At 40.3% G+C, this 17,634-nt stretch overlaps 2 protein-coding genes across 7 annotated transcripts in view; one reads left to right on the plus strand and one right to left on the minus strand.

The window, feature by feature from the left end:
• Window positions 1-11,680, minus strand: part of LOC126174751 (structural maintenance of chromosomes protein 1A) — a 196,559-nt gene extending 184,879 nt beyond the window's left edge. The window contains exons 1-3 of one of the 2 annotated variants that reach the window (XM_049921073.1): window positions 11,375-11,680; window positions 11,174-11,294; window positions 7,932-8,031 (exon numbers count right to left, since the gene is read on the minus strand). In XM_049921073.1, coding sequence (XP_049777030.1) covers window positions 7,932-8,031; window positions 11,174-11,294; window positions 11,375-11,486 — 333 coding nt within the window. In that variant the 5' untranslated portion in view covers window positions 11,487-11,680. The remainder of the gene's footprint in view (window positions 1-7,931; window positions 8,032-11,173; window positions 11,295-11,374) is intronic. The other variant, XM_049921074.1, reaches the window with a different exon arrangement.
• A 148-nt stretch (window positions 11,681-11,828) lies between these two features.
• The window catches only part of LOC126174752 (transmembrane protein 237-like), a 76,687-nt gene continuing 70,881 nt past the window's right edge, over window positions 11,829-17,634 (plus strand). For 3 of the 5 annotated variants that reach the window (XM_049921077.1, XM_049921076.1, XM_049921078.1), the window contains exons 1-2: window positions 11,831-12,079; window positions 12,188-12,456. In XM_049921077.1, coding sequence (XP_049777034.1) covers window positions 11,920-12,079; window positions 12,188-12,456 — 429 coding nt within the window. In that variant the 5' untranslated portion in view covers window positions 11,831-11,919. Of the gene's footprint in view, window positions 12,080-12,187; window positions 12,457-17,634 lie in introns of all 5 variants that reach the window. The other 2 variants (XM_049921079.1, XM_049921075.1) reach the window with 2 other exon arrangements.

Genomic DNA, 17,634 nt, shown 5'->3' on the forward strand with positions numbered 1-17,634 from the left:
ATGTGAGGCTGGAAGTGCAGCGGGAAGACATGGCCGAACTTCCAGCGCTTAAAGCACCACATCAGGGGAGGGATATAGGGCTTGGCATCACATCGGTAGCAATCTGATTATCCTTCGGACCCCGATGAATGCGCCGGACGAAATGAACACCTCAACGCTTTAAATTGGCGCGCAGCTCGTCATCAGACAACCAACAGGGTACATGGTGATCCCACCACAACGGACTGACTACCATGCTGGATATTAGGTGGCAAGTAGTCCAAGTTCGTCGTCAGTGCAGAAAGCGGCACTGCACATTGCATGGTGGAAAATGCACGCAGGAACGTATCCATGCCCAAGAGATGGAGAGCGGGCAGGACTGCAATGCAACGACGAATAAGCTGGCGAAAGGTTTCAACGCACGATGGACACAATGCACCAAGTAAGGCGCCCTTCCCCAATCGGCTCGCTCTTCGGAAGAATTTTGAGATATGGAGGTCAAACCCGACAGGGGACCACCACATAAAGGCCGAAATGTTTGAGACTCCTTTTAGCCACCTCTTACGACAGGCAGGAACACCACGAGCCTATTCTAACCCCCGAACCCGCAGGGCAGTTAAATCCTGAAGCAAAAGCCCAGTCAGCTCAGAGGAAGTGTATAGCTGTCACCATAACAATTTCAGTTAATGACCAGTATTGAAAAATGATGGTGGCCATGTACTGGGGCAGCAATGGCATAATCCCTATTCCATGTGTTCCAGAGGGCACTAGAGTAAAAGGTTTTGGAGATGTTTTGAAGGAGAAGCTCCTTCCAACACTGTTAATAAAATGGCTGGAAAAATCTCCACATGTATTCTTTCACCAAGATTTTGGGTCAGTGAATTGACCAAACATGGTATAGGAGTGAATTTTGTTTGTTATGTTAAATGAGAGAGAACTGGGATTCTACAGCAGCCAGTGCAAAAACTGATTGTTCTTGAACACCAAGTGCACAATGATCTGCTTTTGCATGAATTGCAAATAGTGGCATTATTTGAAGGCAATCTGCTAAAACCAATTACATGGACAGCTGCTGAAAAAAATTGAATACGAGGGACTGTCTCAGCCAAAAACCTATATTCTTGATGTGCCATGAGGAGTTGCAAACAGATGAATAGTTGCAGCTACCAGCCTCACCAGAGAAGCTGGAAATGTGGCTGGTTAAGCAAGCACCTTTGACCTGTCTTACCCCCTCACTGTGAATGGATTTTTAAACTTGTCTTGATGATCCATACATGCCCGTATTAACAATAATTCAGAAATGACCACATATAGCCTTACAGAGTTGGAGTAAGTGTGGTCTGAGGACTTCTAAAGACCTGTAACTTAGGCACTTTAAAATATTAAGCACTTTGAAAGACCATGCTCACAAGGTTCCTTTGATGTAGTTGCCAAAAGACTACAACGGAGCAGGCTCCAGCTTGCTTGTAGTGAAAACAAGCTTTACAGCACTCACAATTTTGAGAAATGGAAGAAACCTCCTGAGGATCCGCCTCTTGCTTCCGATGTAGGAACACAATGGTAATGGACAGTGCTTACTATCTCTGCGAAGTACTAAATCAAGTTGTTGCAGCTATCGACAGGATCCAACCATCAGTTAGGCTATAGGAAGATAGGACTTTGTGGCAGTAACACAATGAACTTTACCTCAAACAACAGGAGGAAGGAAAACAGTTAAAAGGAATTACCAAAAGAGAGCCAAGGCGCTTTTTTTGTTACTTCGGGTAATTCAACAGCTCTTTGTATGCATTTATCTACAATGGATACAGTTGTCCACTGCACGATGATGTTAAACACACAAAGAATACATTTTCACATTGACCACATCTCTGAATTACCCATTCTACCAGGAAACTGGTGATCATTGTGGGAGGGAAGACATTTGGGTGTCGAAAGTTCAGTGGCAGTGAGGGTAATGTTTGTAAGGTACTCTAGCTGACTGTCCCTACAGACGAATTGTTGTTTGTCAAATGTAGCCAATGAAAATTACCTTAAGTCAGCTTTAGAAAGCTGCTAAGTTGTTTTAATCACAGATGATTTGAGAGTCAGCAAATGAATTATGAATGAGAAATGGTTGCTCAAGTGTGTATCTGAGACAACGTACCACTACAGATGATCAGCAAGCTTGGCACTGCAGAAGAAGATATCCATGAGTGACAATGTATGGGTAGAACATGAAAGAAATCTAGGTTCACCATCGTTGAGGGGAATGATATCAAGCTTGTTTAAATACACTCCTGGAAATGGAAAAAAGAACACATTGACACCGGTGTGTCAGACCCACCATACTTGCTCCGGACACTGCGAGAGGGCTGTACAAGCAATGATCACACGCACGGCACAACGGATACACCAGGAACCGCGGTGTTGGCCGTCGAATGGCGCTAGCTGCGCAGCATTTGTGCACCGCCACCGTCAGTGTCAGCCAGTTTGCCGTGGCATACGGAGCTCCATCGCAGTCTTTAACACTGGTAGCATGCCGCGACAGCGTGGACGTGAACCGTATGTGCAGCTGACGACTTTGAGCGAGGGCGTATAGTGGGCATGCGGGAGGTCGGGTGGACGTACCGCCGAATTGCTCAACACGTGGGGCGTGAGGTCTCCACAGTACATCGATGTTGTCGCCAGTGGTCGGCGGAAGGTGCACGTGCCCGTCGACCTGGGACCGGACCGCAGCGACGCACGGATGCACGCCAAGACCGTAGGATCCTACGCAGTGCCGTAGGGGACCGCACCGCCACTTCCCAGCAAATTAGGGACACTGTTGCTCCTGGGGTATGGGCGAGGACCATTCGCAACCGTCTCCATGAAGCTGGGCTACGGTCCCGCACACCGTTAGGCCGTCTTCCGCTCACACCCCAACATCGTGCAGCCCGCCTCCAGTGGTGTTGCGACAGGCGTGAATGGAGGGACGAATGGAGACGTGTCGTCTTCAGCGATGAGAGTCGCTTCTGCCTTGGTGCCAATGATGGTCGTATGTGTGTTTGGCGCCGTGCAGGTGAGCGCCACAATCAGGACTGCATACGGCCAAGGCACACACGGCCAACACCCGGCATCATGGTGTGGGGAGCGATCTCCTACACTGGCCGTACACCACTGGTGATCGTCGAGGGGACACTGAATCGTGCACGGTACATCCAAACCGTCATCGAACCCATCGTTCTACCATTCCTAGACCGGCAAGGGAACTTGCTGTTCCAACAGGACAATGCACGTCCGCATGTATCTCGTGCCACCCAACGTGCTCTAGAAGGTGTAAGTCAACTACCCTAGCCAGCAAGATCTCCGGATCTGTCCCCCCATTGAGCATGTTTGGGACTGGATGAAGCGTCGTCTCACGCGGTCTGCACGTCCAGCACGAACGTTGGTCCAACTGAGGCGCCAGGTGGAAATGGCATGGCAAGCCGTTCCACAGGACTACATCCAGCATCTCTACGATCGTCTCCATGGGAGAATAGCAGCCTGCATTGCTGCGAAAGGTGGATATACACTGTACTAGTGCCGACATTGTGCATGCTCTGTTGCCTGTGTCTATGTGCCTGTGGTTCTGTCAGTGTGATCATGTGATGTATCTGACCCCAGGAATGTGTCAATAAAGTTTCCCCTTCCTGGGACAATGAATTCACGGTGTTCTTATTTCAATTTCCAGGAGTGTATACGGCAAGAACATGACCCTCACACAGGTTCTGCGGGGAGCTACAAATGGGATGGGTCACACTGCAGTCGCCGAGCAACATTCAGATGTCGCGAGCTGGTTGATAAACTGCAGTATGTCCGCCCTGATGAGAAAAAATGATGGGATATGTAGATGTTACAAAGAGAAGAGAAGATGTAATAGTGGCAAGGGAAATGCAGACAGAAACAGCTTGTAAATGGGTGTTCAACAAGAATGATCTGGATATGAAAACTGTCTCAAATGAGCATCATTACATCCCTATAAGCTGGAGTTCTCTCCTCGGGAAGGGGGTCATAGCATACAGGGATGAAGTGTCAATTACCAATGGTCACAGGTAAGGAACCAAATAATCTCGGGACTATTCGCTATTAAACTTACGTTGTTCTGTATGAATCACAAGACACTTCCAGTGTGCGGGGGAAAGTATATTGTGCAGGTACAGTAGGGGAAAATGAGGATACTGCTTCAGCACTCAAGGAGTTTACGATTGTGGCACTATTCTTGAGGTCACAGGTTCAAATGTGCGCAAAATCTTATGGGACTTAACTGCTAAGGTCATCAGTTTCTAATCTCACACAACACTTACGCTAAATTATCCTAAGGACAAACACACACACACGCATGCCCGAGGGAGGACTTGAACCTCCGGCGGGACCAGCCACACAGTCCATGACATGAGGTACAAGGAATTATGCGTTACCCATACACACTTTATTGTGTAGCTCAAGAGGCGGCCTTCTTTAAGAGACACAGGGAAACAGGGGTGACATGAAGTACCTCAAACATTGAAGTGGAGGAAGAATATGAGAAGTGGAATAAGCCCCAGGAGGAGGAATGTTCATTGCAGTCGACAAAAATATTGCATCTATCGATGCTGAAATAGAGCTTGATAGTGAAATTAACTGGGCACGAGTAACCAGCCTAGGTAAACTCAAGTTGATCACCAGATAATTTTACTAGCCACTCAATTCCATGACAACAGTTGCAGAATTATTCAAAGAAAGTCTGCACTGTGTGAAGTGCCTGGATGGTGCAATATTAGTGATAGGCCACTTTAACCTACAGAATATAGATTGGTACATTTATGGAACATTTGAAGGTGGTATAGACAGAGTGTCTTCTGAAGTATTCTGAAAACTGCCTAGTTCCACAAACCTCACACAGTGGAAATATTTGAAACCTTCGTAGCTACACACAGGCCTGACTTTACTGACAGTATCAGCACAGAGACAGGGATTAGTGATCATGATATCACAACGACAATAGTTACTAAAGTTAATAAATGAATCAAGAAGGCTAGGAGAGTTTTTTTTAGTTGAAAAGAGCAAATAAGCAGTTGTTAACAACCCACTTACGCCACGGCCTTGCCGCAATGGTAACATCGGTTCCCATCAGATCACCGAAGTTAAGAGCCGTCAGACTGGCCTCACACTTGGATGGGTGACCATCCGATCTGCCAAGCGCTGTTGGGAAGCGCAGTGTACTCAGCCCTTGGCAAACAGAGGAGCTACTTGATTGAGAAGTAGCAGCTCCGTAAACTGACATATAACCAGGAGAGTGGTGTGCTGACCACATGCCCCTCCATATCCACATCCACTGACACCTGTGAGATAAGGATGACAGAGGCCGGTCGATACCGTTGGGCCTTCCAAGGCCTGTTTGAATGGAGTTTAGTTTAGTTTTTAGCAAACCTACTTAGGCAGTGAATGGACATCATTTAGTTCCAATATCATGGACATAAAAGAATAATGCACAAAGTCTAAACTGTTTGTCAATCGCACTCTGTCGAAGTAAATGCCAAGAAACTGCACTAAGGATAGAAAAGATCCACTACAATTTAATAACAAAATTCAAAAAATTCTAAGGAAACTTTATGCACTGGGTTAAAAAAATAATGCAGAAACATCAGCAGATAAAAGTTAGTAGAAATATGAGTGCCTACAAAAAGACTGATCTGAGAAGTACATAACAACCTCTATCATCGCACATTAGCGAGAACCTGAGAAAATTCTGGTACAATGTAAAAGGCTTCTATTTATTCACTTTTCGAATAGTCTGGTGTGGGAATACAAGAGAGCAAAGGAAAGGTGAGGTTTTAAATTTTGTGTTTCAAAAATCATTAATGTGGATCATACAGACATACCATCATTTGACTGCCACACAGACTCCTGAATGGACTTTGCACAAATAGGCAGCCCTTGTGTTGAAAAGCAACTGAAAGAGTGGCAAAAAAATATTCACCAACTCTCGATGGAGTCCCAATCTGAATCTGCAAAAAGTACTCTTTGGGATTGGCCCCTGTTTTAGTTTGCATTTATCATGAATCTCTTGTCCACCTCAACATCCCAATCAACTGTAAGAAAGCAGAGGTGACTTCTATATACATGAAAGTTAAAAGAGTGGCCCCACAAAACTACAAGCCTATATCCTTGACATTTCCTGTAGAATTCTTGAACACATTCCGAGTTTGTATATACTAAACTTCTTTGGAACAGAAAAGCTTATATCCACAAATTAGAATGGCTTTGGAAAGCATCACTCATGCAAAACTCAGCTTACCTTTCTCTCAAATGATATACTGCAAGCCATGGATGTAGGGCAACATGCAGAGTCCATATTCCTAGATGTCTGGAAAGCATTTGACCTGGCACCCCACTGCAGACTTAATGAAGATCTGAGCATACAGAATAGGTTTCCCGATATGTAACAGAACTTGGTAAGTTGTTCTGACGGTGAATATTCATCAGAGAAAAAGAGTACTGTAAGGAGTGCCCCAGGGAAGTGTTGCTGGACTTCTCTTTTTCTATATACACATAAATCATGTGATGGATTGGTTGAGACACAATCTGTGACTGTTTGCTGATTACGCTGTAGTGTACGCAAAAGGTTCATCGTCAAGTGACTGTAGGAGGATGCAATAAGAATTAGACAGAATTTGTATTTGGTGGGATGAATGGGAGCTGGTTCTAATTGTATAAAAATAAATAATAGTAAAGTAGTGCAGCTGAGTAGGAAAAGCAGTCCTGTAATGTTAGAATAAATTTAGTGGTGTGCTGCTTGACACAGTTGCATTAATTAAATATCTAGGTGTAACAATGAAAAGTGATATGAAATGGAATGAACATGTTGGTAGCAGAGAAAGGAAATGGTAGACTTTGGTTAATTGGGAGAATTTTGGAAAGTGTAGTTTATCTATAAAGGAGACTGCACAAGTTACATACTTATCTTGGTCCCTCTCTGACCAGTGATTTCATGTAGCTCAGGAATACCTACCCTCTTTGCCAACCAAACTGAATGCGCATCATAGCCATTGTGAATCAATTGTTTATTCATGTGCAATATTACTCAGTTTGACTGACAATATCATTTACAAAAATGATTGAAGAGGCTGTACCTGGTCCTTCTAGAGACTTGCCATCAACTAATGTACTCCGATGACTCCTTTGTGAAAAAGAACTTTTATTCAAAGAGGTAAAAGAAAACTCAGGCTAAATATTATTCAGTGCTACAACAGAGGAAAAGAGGCAGAAAGCAAAACTACATCAGCTTAATAAGTCCGTTAAAAGACAGTAATTTTATTACGACTTGTCCTGGTGAATCACCTGCTACTACTGGCAAGAAAAGTTAAGTTTGAAATTGTCAACATTTCTTTATTTGCTACACAATGCATGTAAAACACAAAAATAATTTATTTGCTGCATACTGCATGTCAAGTACAAAAATAATTTCCTGAGATAGCTGAATTTAAATCTTTGTACGAACATGGGAAATCGAATTATTAAGTCAATATAACCCGTTAATCAAATTAATACTTCTGTTAATCTATTATAAAATTTCCTTTTAAGTTGTATTTACACAGTTTAAACACACGTTTTTGTTCGCAACTCGTTCCACAACATATTGGCAACAATGGTTTTGTTCAAGTTGCCGTCTACACTAGAGATGAACATTTCTGCTTGCATATTCACACTGACTACTATGCTGAACTGGTAGCAAATGTTTCACTTTGTGTATTCACAGGAGCTTACCTCAAAATAATATAAAATGAAACAAAACTGCCTGAACACAATGTCAAGAAGAAACACTAGAATAGTAACTGTCTATCACAAGAATGTATCTCTGGCATCAATATCATCAAAGGAATGCTTTGTTGGGAACCTATGCTGAATATTTGTTCATCCCACAACTAACTTAGACAACATAGTGTTTTTAATGCACAAAGTAATATATACAGTACCTCACGGTTAATACGGTGTTCAGATGATGAACCCTGTACAATTCGTGTAAATCGTTTCTCCGTCCCATCTTCAAGCTCAAATACTGCTGTCACAGACGCACTGAAAAAATGATACAGGCTTTTATTATTGCCAGCAAAATTACACACAAACAATGCATTCTACAGTTATGGCACAGCCTATTTACTTGTCATCCACTTTCAATAATACCTAAGTTAGATGTCAATACTAATATAAAGATACATGAACAATTATGGTGATGAGTGATGGTGGTGGTGGTGGGGATTTTTTATCCATGTTGGATGCTGGTGCCTGGTTGCGTTATTCACCAACAAGAAATAAAAAAGAAACAATATTCATTAATATATCTACAGGGCTTTTATCAAAACAAATGACCCATCCATGAATCTTTGATTGTCACGTAGTCATTGCTATTTCTGTTATTGCTTTGACACCCAAGTTCAACAACTACATTAAAACATATATTTAAATTCCAAATTCTGCATACATTACTCTTTCTCAGCAATCAGAAAACTTCATTTTCTTCTGCTCCCTCTTTCAAAGAAGGGATGCATGTCAAGTACAAAATAATTTATTTGCTGCATAATACATATCAAGTATAAAAATAATTTCCTGAGGCAGCCACATTTTACAGAAGTGTCCGATTCCACCCGTCTACTTTGACCCATGCTGTCATAAATATGGCGGAAACGGCTATTTCCAGTGTATACAAAATGACGACAATAACAACACTAAATACACACGCCAACAAACACAAACAAAATTAAAAATGACACAATAACGTCTCACTCCAAAAATAAAATGATACTAATGCGACAACCCCAAAAAATTGGGGGTGTTAGGGTGGCGACAAGTTAAATATACAGCAATAGAACAACACTGAACCATCCCAAAACAAATACTATAAAAAAATTAATTTACAGCACTCCACTACACCAACAAAACCACAGAAGAAGGACACTTCCCTTGACCTATACAGCTTAACCAACACCTACAACACTAAAGAGTGGAATCAGAGATTCCTCCTTGAGCTATATAGCTTAAATCGCAGCTATCGATACCAACAAACCAACACCTATAACTCCGAAAAGTGGAAAGAAAACCGCAACAACTCAGAAACCCTAATACCTCATATTCACAACACCAATTAAAACACAAAAGACCTACCGTAAATATACAACACACAAAACACAATTACTATAAAATAAAACAAAGACAAAAATTACTTACCAACAAAAGCCTCTGGCAATACCACCCAGGTTGGCCACCACACACACACACCACTGACAACGCTACATATACATGCCCTGCTTTGAGCAACCCGTACTCTTGCTGAACTTATGCTGTTGCCACAAACATGACACCTAATATATTCAGCAATAAGACCGAACATCTGCAGAAACTGTGTGACAGACATTGTATTATCATCGATCTCAGAACGTAAAGATACACTCATAAACTTCACTGTCGTATCCATACCCAATAAAAAAAGACATTAAAAAAATTAAGACTTCTTTCCGCACACCACCCAACACCAATCTAATCAGACCTAAAAAATGCAAAAAAAAAAAAAAAAAAACTACTTTAATAACTCACTGAAAACACTGCCACAACATACATTACCACACCAACTATCTAAACCCAAAACCACGTCAGCACTGGTAACAACCAAAACTCACATGAACCCAATACCACACGTTAAACTCAGCATGTCCACACCCACCACCAGACGGCACCATCATATACAACAACACGACATCTACATACACAACCAACTCAAAAACTCCACACCGTTAGTGACCATTATGACAGGGGTCAAAGCAGATAAATGGAATCGGATGCTTCTGTCGACCCATAGATTCTGTACTTTGCAGCTTGAATAAAACACAGGAACTTAGTTTTGATGACTAAAAAGTAGACACCAACTACATGGCATTTATTTTTAAATTTTTTGTGTGCTGATAACAGATGAACTTCTGGCCTCATACCAGTCTAACATAAGAAAATTTTAGAAATAAATCCTATGCAGCTAATATCTACTTCAGTAATTTGCACACCAATACTTCAAATGGACGTACACTGAGATGCAACAGGTACCCTTTTCAGATGAATCACGCTTTATGCTCCATGAGACAAATGGCCGTTGGCATGTACGGGTCGAATCATCTGAAAATGAGTACCCTGCAAACAATTGTCACAAGGGTCCTGGCCAGAGGAGAGAGCATTATGGTCGGGGAATGTTTCTGTGGCATCCCTAGGTGATCTCATCATTCTGGAAGGCACTCTGGATAAACACAAGTATGCGCCTACCCTTGTGGAACATTTCCATCCCTACATGCTGTTTTTTTCCTCAGTACAACAGCATCTACCAGCAGAAGAATGCAACGTGTTACACAGCTCACAGTATACGTTTGTGGTTCGAAGAGAACCAGGATGAGTTTACCGTACTCCCGTGGCCACCAAAGTCCCTGGATTTATCAAGAACCTGGGGAACCACCTTGATCAGGCTTTACATGTCATGTACAGTCAACCACAAAACCTAGAGCAGCTAGCCATGGCACTGCAGTCTGCATGGCTCCACATCCCTGTCGGTACCATCAAGAACCTCACCGACACTCTTCCTGCATGCCTTGTGCTGCAAAAGGTGGTTATTTAGGCTTTTGACATGTGTTCACATTAATGTAACTGGACAGTGTACATTCAAAAAATACATGAACTGTTCTGTCACAAAGCCAATGGCAGTTACTATCTACCACACCTTTTAAGATGGTAGAACAAATTCCTGTACTAAAATTAAAAGGTGAAGATGTAGAAGTTCGGCAATTAGTAGCCTATTGTATCAATTTCTACACATAATTAAATTGGGATTTACTTTGTATCTAGTACTCTATCTATCAGTTGTTATCTAATTATTTACTACCACAGTTGTATTATGCTGATCTCTGCATCTCTATGCTTACACTGCCAAACAGCGTCAGAAGCGGACAGAACTCATCAAATTGTCAAAATATCTAGTGACCAATTACTGACAAATCACCGTAACATATTTTCCATGTAAAATAAATATTCATAACACACATATGAGTAGAAGTAAATGAAATTAAGGGAAAGACAGGAATGTATCAATTGACGATACAATGCTCGTTAACACATTTCACTATCAGTTGCAAACTTCTCACTCATCAGTAAAAATCTCTTTAGGTCGCAAAAATATCGTATTTACCTTCGCGAAATAGGCTGTCCAATTGACGCTCCATGTATTAGATCACTAAGTCTTTTAACTCTAAGACAAGAAGTCTTTTCTCCCATCACAAAACTGACAGCGTCCATAAAATTTGACTTTCCTATAAAATAAAAATATTCGTTCATTAGCATTTACTAAATATTCAAAATATGGGAAACAATAGCAACGGCTATGTATTACCTGATCCATTTGGTCCAATGACCGCTGTAAAAGACTTCAAGGGTCCAATTGATAAATTCCCTTTGTATGATTTGAAATTTTCAACTTCTATAAAAGTCAGTGTTGCAGGCATTGTGGAATTCTTCACATACACAATGTTCTAAGTTCAGCTTCTCCCACGTAAACACATTACAAAACAAATCTACCAAACACCCGCCATCAAACCCGAACGCAAACGCATCGCAAGGTGATTACGCGCGCGCCAAAGATGAGCCCTCACTAGATATATCGAATATACGAAGTGTTAATTTCATTTAAACAATTTCGTAATTGGCATTCAGTGCTGGTCGCTGTCAACTACTAAAGCGAACTACATATCGTAGCCACCATTAACTTCCGATGCGTTTAACGCCTTCAACTTAATGCAAGGTGCGAACATTTACACTTTTTACCATTCATTTGTTCTGCCAGAATCGACTTCGGCTGTGCACGGTGTTGACTGTAGAGTGTAGACTGTAGAGTATTTGTAAATTCCCGGCTGTCAACTGAAGCTGTGTTGAATAGAAATGAACTCAGACAACGAAGAATCAGTTGAAGGAGAGAAGAGGACAGAAAATAAACGGAAAAGGCGTAGAAAGAAAGACAAAGCAGCAGATACTGTTGTGACAGCGGCACTTAAACAATTAAATGCCGATGAAATCGAAACGGTGACAGCGGACCGTGTCGGTAAATTGTCTTTCCAATTGTTACGTAGCTCACTATTCGTAAGAAAGTATCACAGGAAATACGAAAAAAATATTGTACTGAACCTCATGTGTTGATTTTAAATTTCAGATGGCGTGGAGCATAGTGTAACAACACAACCAGTTTTCAGAAGTTACCCATCTGATATGGTTTATGTTGAAAGAAAGAGCGGTTTTTTACCAGCCCCGAGAGAAATAGTTTTATCACGCACAAGTAAAATAAAATTTAAAGAAAAGAAATTACATACAGAGAATAAGTCAACAGTAGAATTAGCTGTAAAAATTCAAGAGGCGTTCCATCCATTTTACAATTTATGCCACGGAATTTTAGGAGGAATGTCACTTACACTATGTTTGTTGGTGAGTTTATGACATTGATGTTATGATATGACTTTATATAAGTATGTTACTGCCTTAATGCCATCGACTTTATTTTTAATAGTACTCAGGAAAAGAAAGCCATATAAAGATAGACCACACACACACACACACACACACACCAAATATGCCACTTGCATTTTCAAGTGCAAGTGACATACACCATGTGACAAATGTGTGTGAAAGAACCCCAGAAATCGGCCAGCTGGAGTATGTAAATTAACAATTACATCTCCAGGACCACACACGAGTTAACAGTGCTGGAAATCACCACTTATGATGCTTCCCAAATAAGTGAAGTGAAATGTGTATGGCAATAAGCAAACAGCCTTCAATTAGTTGCATAGATGGTACATACCTCCATGAATGAAACTATGTTTGATTTGATTCTTCTGTCTGTGTCGTTGACTCTTTTTGAAAGATTAAAGTGCACCATATTGCTGCATATATTATCATATTCTATATGCCATGCAAACCATAGTGGATGGTAATTCACACCAATATTAGAGGTTTTTATTTCCTATTCCAGTCACAAATTGAAGGTGGAAAGTGATGATCAATATGCCTCTGTTGACATCCTAATCTCTAGTGTCTTCTCCTCCTCGTCATCCCTATATGAATTATATAGTTGTGGCTGTAGAATTGTCACAACATTTTCCTCAAATGCTGATTCTCTTAAATTTTCCTAACATAGGTTTTACAAGGGATTCCCATATAAATCTCCAGAGCGTGTCTGTTGCACAGAACTGTTAAGGTATTAGCAATGAGTCTGTGAACTTGTTCGGTTTTTCCTGTTGTAAGCCTGTTCCAGACTCTCAAGCCGTGCTCTAGAATTGGTCATTGTCCTAGAATGCTTAATCTGAGTTTTCCATTTATCATCTAAACTACTGATTTTTGTGTGTTTGATATAGGCCTACAGGCAGAAACAACAAGGCAACATATGTTTACTAGGCCAAAAAGGGTTGGTCGTGTGAAACCCAGTGACTAGAATTCCTGTGGTAACAAAAAACCGTTTTCATGCACTAGATTCAGATATAAATGTGGAATCCACGGAAAATGTGACGAAAACAACACGCCGAATCTATATAGTGACAAGCACATGAGCAGAAACTTCTGCAATAAACGTGAAGACAAACTCAAAGTGAAAATATTCTCTGATAGCCATGGACGTGAGATCGCAAAAGTACTACGTTACAGTCATTGTATACAAGCAACTAGTATTGTCAAACCAGGTGCACCCATCGAAGAACTCATTAGAAACATAGAAACTGAAAATGATCGTCATATTGTCGTCATAGGTGGAGCCAATAATGTGTTTAAAAACGACCTCCACAATGCAACACGAAACCTTAAGGCAGTACTAAATTCAACATAGAGAAATCAGTTTTTGTAGTCGGAATTCCACATAGGCATGACCTTTTGGAGTGGTCATGTGTGAACGTGGAAATCATAAAAGCAAACAGGCAATACTCAAAGATTTGCAGGGCCTACCAAAATGCATATTTTATAAGTATGGACTCCTTGCAAAGAGACTGTTACACAAGACATGGCATGCACCTTAATAACAGAGGCAAGAAGATTCTGTGCCAATACATCAGCATGATACTGAAAGCATCTGACAACCACGAAGTAATTGCTGCTCTTCCTGTTCCTCGCTTGACGCAAGCAGAGCCTGAAGAAATGGTTACTTCTATTGCAGCAGTAGAAGTGGAAGCAGCAATTATACCTACACACATAACAAACGCTGCAGCAGCAGTACCTACCACACTTCATCTACAGCATTCAACAGCAGCAGCAGAAGATGAAGCAACATCCAAATCTCCACTCTCACCAGTTGCCACAACAATGCCTACAGCAGCAGCAGCAGCAGTACCTATCACACTTCACCAGCAAGATTCAACAGCAGCAGAAGAAGAAGCATTCGCCTTATCTCCTCAGTCACCAGATGCCACAACAGTGCCTCCACACACCATAACAGAAGGTCCATCAATTCCTGTAGTAGCAGCCTCATCTACAATATCATCACAAGGAGGGAAGAGTAGGCATATAACAGTAGATGTGCTACCACTCAAAGTGAACAATTTTTTAGTAAAAGGCAACAAGAGGCAGAAATCCAAAAGATAAGCCCTGAAAAAGGTTTGAAAACCAATCACCATAGTGTTCAGTGTGTAAGCAATAAGAGCATGGATCTTAAAATATGTTACCTTAACGTTCAAGGACTGAAAGATAAAGAACTTATCATAAATGAGTTTGGTCTTAATAACCAGTTTGATATTTTTTGTCTGAGTGAACACTGGGCTAATGAGAATGAACTTGCAGTTGCCAAATTTGACAATTTTAGTATAGTAAATAGCTACTGTAGGAAAGAGCACATTAGAGGTGGTGTGGCAATTTATTCCAACCAGTCACTCAATTGTACAATAACCAAACTAGACCTAAATTCCTTGTGTAATGAACAGCACTTTGAAGTTACGGGTATAATAGTCATAAGCTAATAGTAGTATCCATGTACAGATCACCAAAGGGAAGCATTAACATATTTTTAGAAAAAATGGACATGCTATTGAGTGAATTAAGTAAGATTAAATTACACTATGATATTGCAATAGGAGGTGATTTGAATGCTGATTTTGATGTTACTAAATGTAAGGGTAGTGTTGCAGATCTGGAAAACTTACTAAGACAATACAATTTACATCATGTTAATAACAGGCCCACAAGAAACAAAGCATGTTTAGATAACATCTTTGTAAACTTCAAGACCACTGAAAACACATGCGAAGTTGTAGTGTTCCCATTCTCTGACCATGACTCCGTATCTCTAAATTATGCAAGTAAAATTCCCATCAATAGGAGCAATGCAAACAGACCTGTCCCAACAGTTGTGATTACCAGACCCGTAACTGAGGATAAAATTAACACATTTCGTAATTCCCTTGCTGACAGAGACTGGTTTGGCCATTGTAGTGTCGATCGACATTACACTTCAAGTAATGACCTGCCAGCGAAAATAATATTTGATAGATTTTTTAATGCATTCTTGACCCTATTTAACTATAGTATTCCCATAAAGAAAATCAAAATAATGGGCAGCAGCCACAAATCCAGATCTCAAAACAGACAAAATATATGGTACACTAAACAGCTGACAGATCTAAAGAAACAAGTTTTGTTACTGTACAACATATACAATAGTATGAAATCTGACTGTGCCAAATCAGCCTATGTGGAATGCAGGAATGAATACAAAAAAGCCATCCTGCAGGCCAAAAAAACCTACAATGCCAACAGCATACATAATTCCACCAATAAATGCAAAACCGCTTGGAAAGTAATTAACAGTGCTGCCACAGATACTAAAAAAGACAAAATTAATATCCCACCACAAACACTCAATGAGTTTTTTATTAATTCAGTGAAAGAAATAGGAGACGCAATTATCAAACCAGACATTAGTCCATCTGAGTTACTCTCCCAAAATTGGGGTAGACAGTCACTAAATATAGGCATGCTAACCTTCTCCAAAGTAACACCTAGATATGTACAAAGGGTCATAAAACAACTGAAATCATCTGATAGCTTAGATATATATGGCATATCATGCAACCTGCTAAAAAAAGTGTGTGATTGCATTCTGTACCCTTTAACCCATTGCATAAACAAGTGATTACTTGAGGGATATTTTCCTGATGAGTTAAAACTGTCTAGGGTCGTCCCAGTATACAAAAAGGGAGATAAAGACTCTCCATCTAGTTAAGTCCTATTTCAATAGTACCCGCTTTCTCCAAGGTAATAGAATGCATCATGTACCAACAATTATCATCTCACTTTGAGAATCTAGGAATAATTAATGCTACACAATACGGGTGTAGGAAGAATCTGTCAACCATTGATGCAATCAACACGGTAGTCAGTTACATCCTCAAAGTTTTTGAGAACAAAGGCTTTGCTCAGGTCTCATTCTGTGACCTAAGCAAGGCCTTCGACTGTGTTGAGCACACGCCACTACTAGAGAAACTAGATTTCTACGGCATCAAAGGAAACAGTCTCAGACTATTAAAAGCTTACCTCAACAACCGTAAACAGGTAGTTTGTGTTGGTAAGGAAATGTCAAACATAGAAAATTTTAAAGTAGGTGTGCCTTAGGGATCTATACTGGGGCCCTTCCTGTTTCTGATAATGATCAATGAACTCCCCTCGTTTATTAGATCCACCACTGTATTGTATGCAGATGATACGACATTTCTTCATAGCAGTAACAATCTTAATGATCTTAAAACCTGTGCTGAAAATACACTCACTAATGCAGCATATTGGTTCAAAGCAAATGGTTTCCTGCTAAATGAAAATAAAACTCAGCAGATAAAATTCCTGGGAGTTTATTTAGACGAAAAGTTATCCTGGGGCCAACATGTAAACTATATTAGTAGTAAGCTATCTAGAGTAATTTATTTATTAAGACACCTCAGAAATTGTGTACCTGAAACATACATCAGATCATCTTATTTTGCATTTTTCCAAAGTATAATATCCTATGGCATTATCTTGTGGGGTAACTGTAGTCATATACATGACATTCTATTACTGCAGAAGAAAGCCATTAGGATAATTACAAATTCCTCACATAAGGCTCACTGCAAACCCTTATTTACCAAACAAAAAATTATGACTGTAATAAACCTCTATGTATACAATGTCTTAATCTTTACAAAGAAGAACCTACAATTTGTGAAACATAGAGAAAATGTACATTGTTACAACACAAGAAGCATCAAACACATATACACGCCTTACCACAGACTATCAAAATCAATAAATAGCTATGAAGTCACAGGGCACAAACTATTTAATAAGCTGCCACATGCCATACGGGATCTTCCTGAACATACATTCAAAGAAAGACTGCATGAATGGTTTATTGCCCACCCGTTCTATGATATCAATGAATTCTTCAACTGTAAAATGCAGTAATCCAACAGATGACCCACTGTACATTTATTGTAATATAAGCTAAAATATTTCAGTAGTCAATACCTTATCACACTGTATTATACATTGTAACTTCATTTGACGTTGTGAATTGCTGTAATGGCCTAAAGACAATAAAATCTTTATTATATTATTATTATTATTATTATTATATTATTATTATTTCTTATT

Source organism: Schistocerca cancellata, chromosome 3, assembly GCF_023864275.1.
Source record: "Schistocerca cancellata isolate TAMUIC-IGC-003103 chromosome 3, iqSchCanc2.1, whole genome shotgun sequence".
Classification (NCBI taxonomy): Eukaryota; Metazoa; Arthropoda; class Insecta; order Orthoptera; family Acrididae; genus Schistocerca; species Schistocerca cancellata.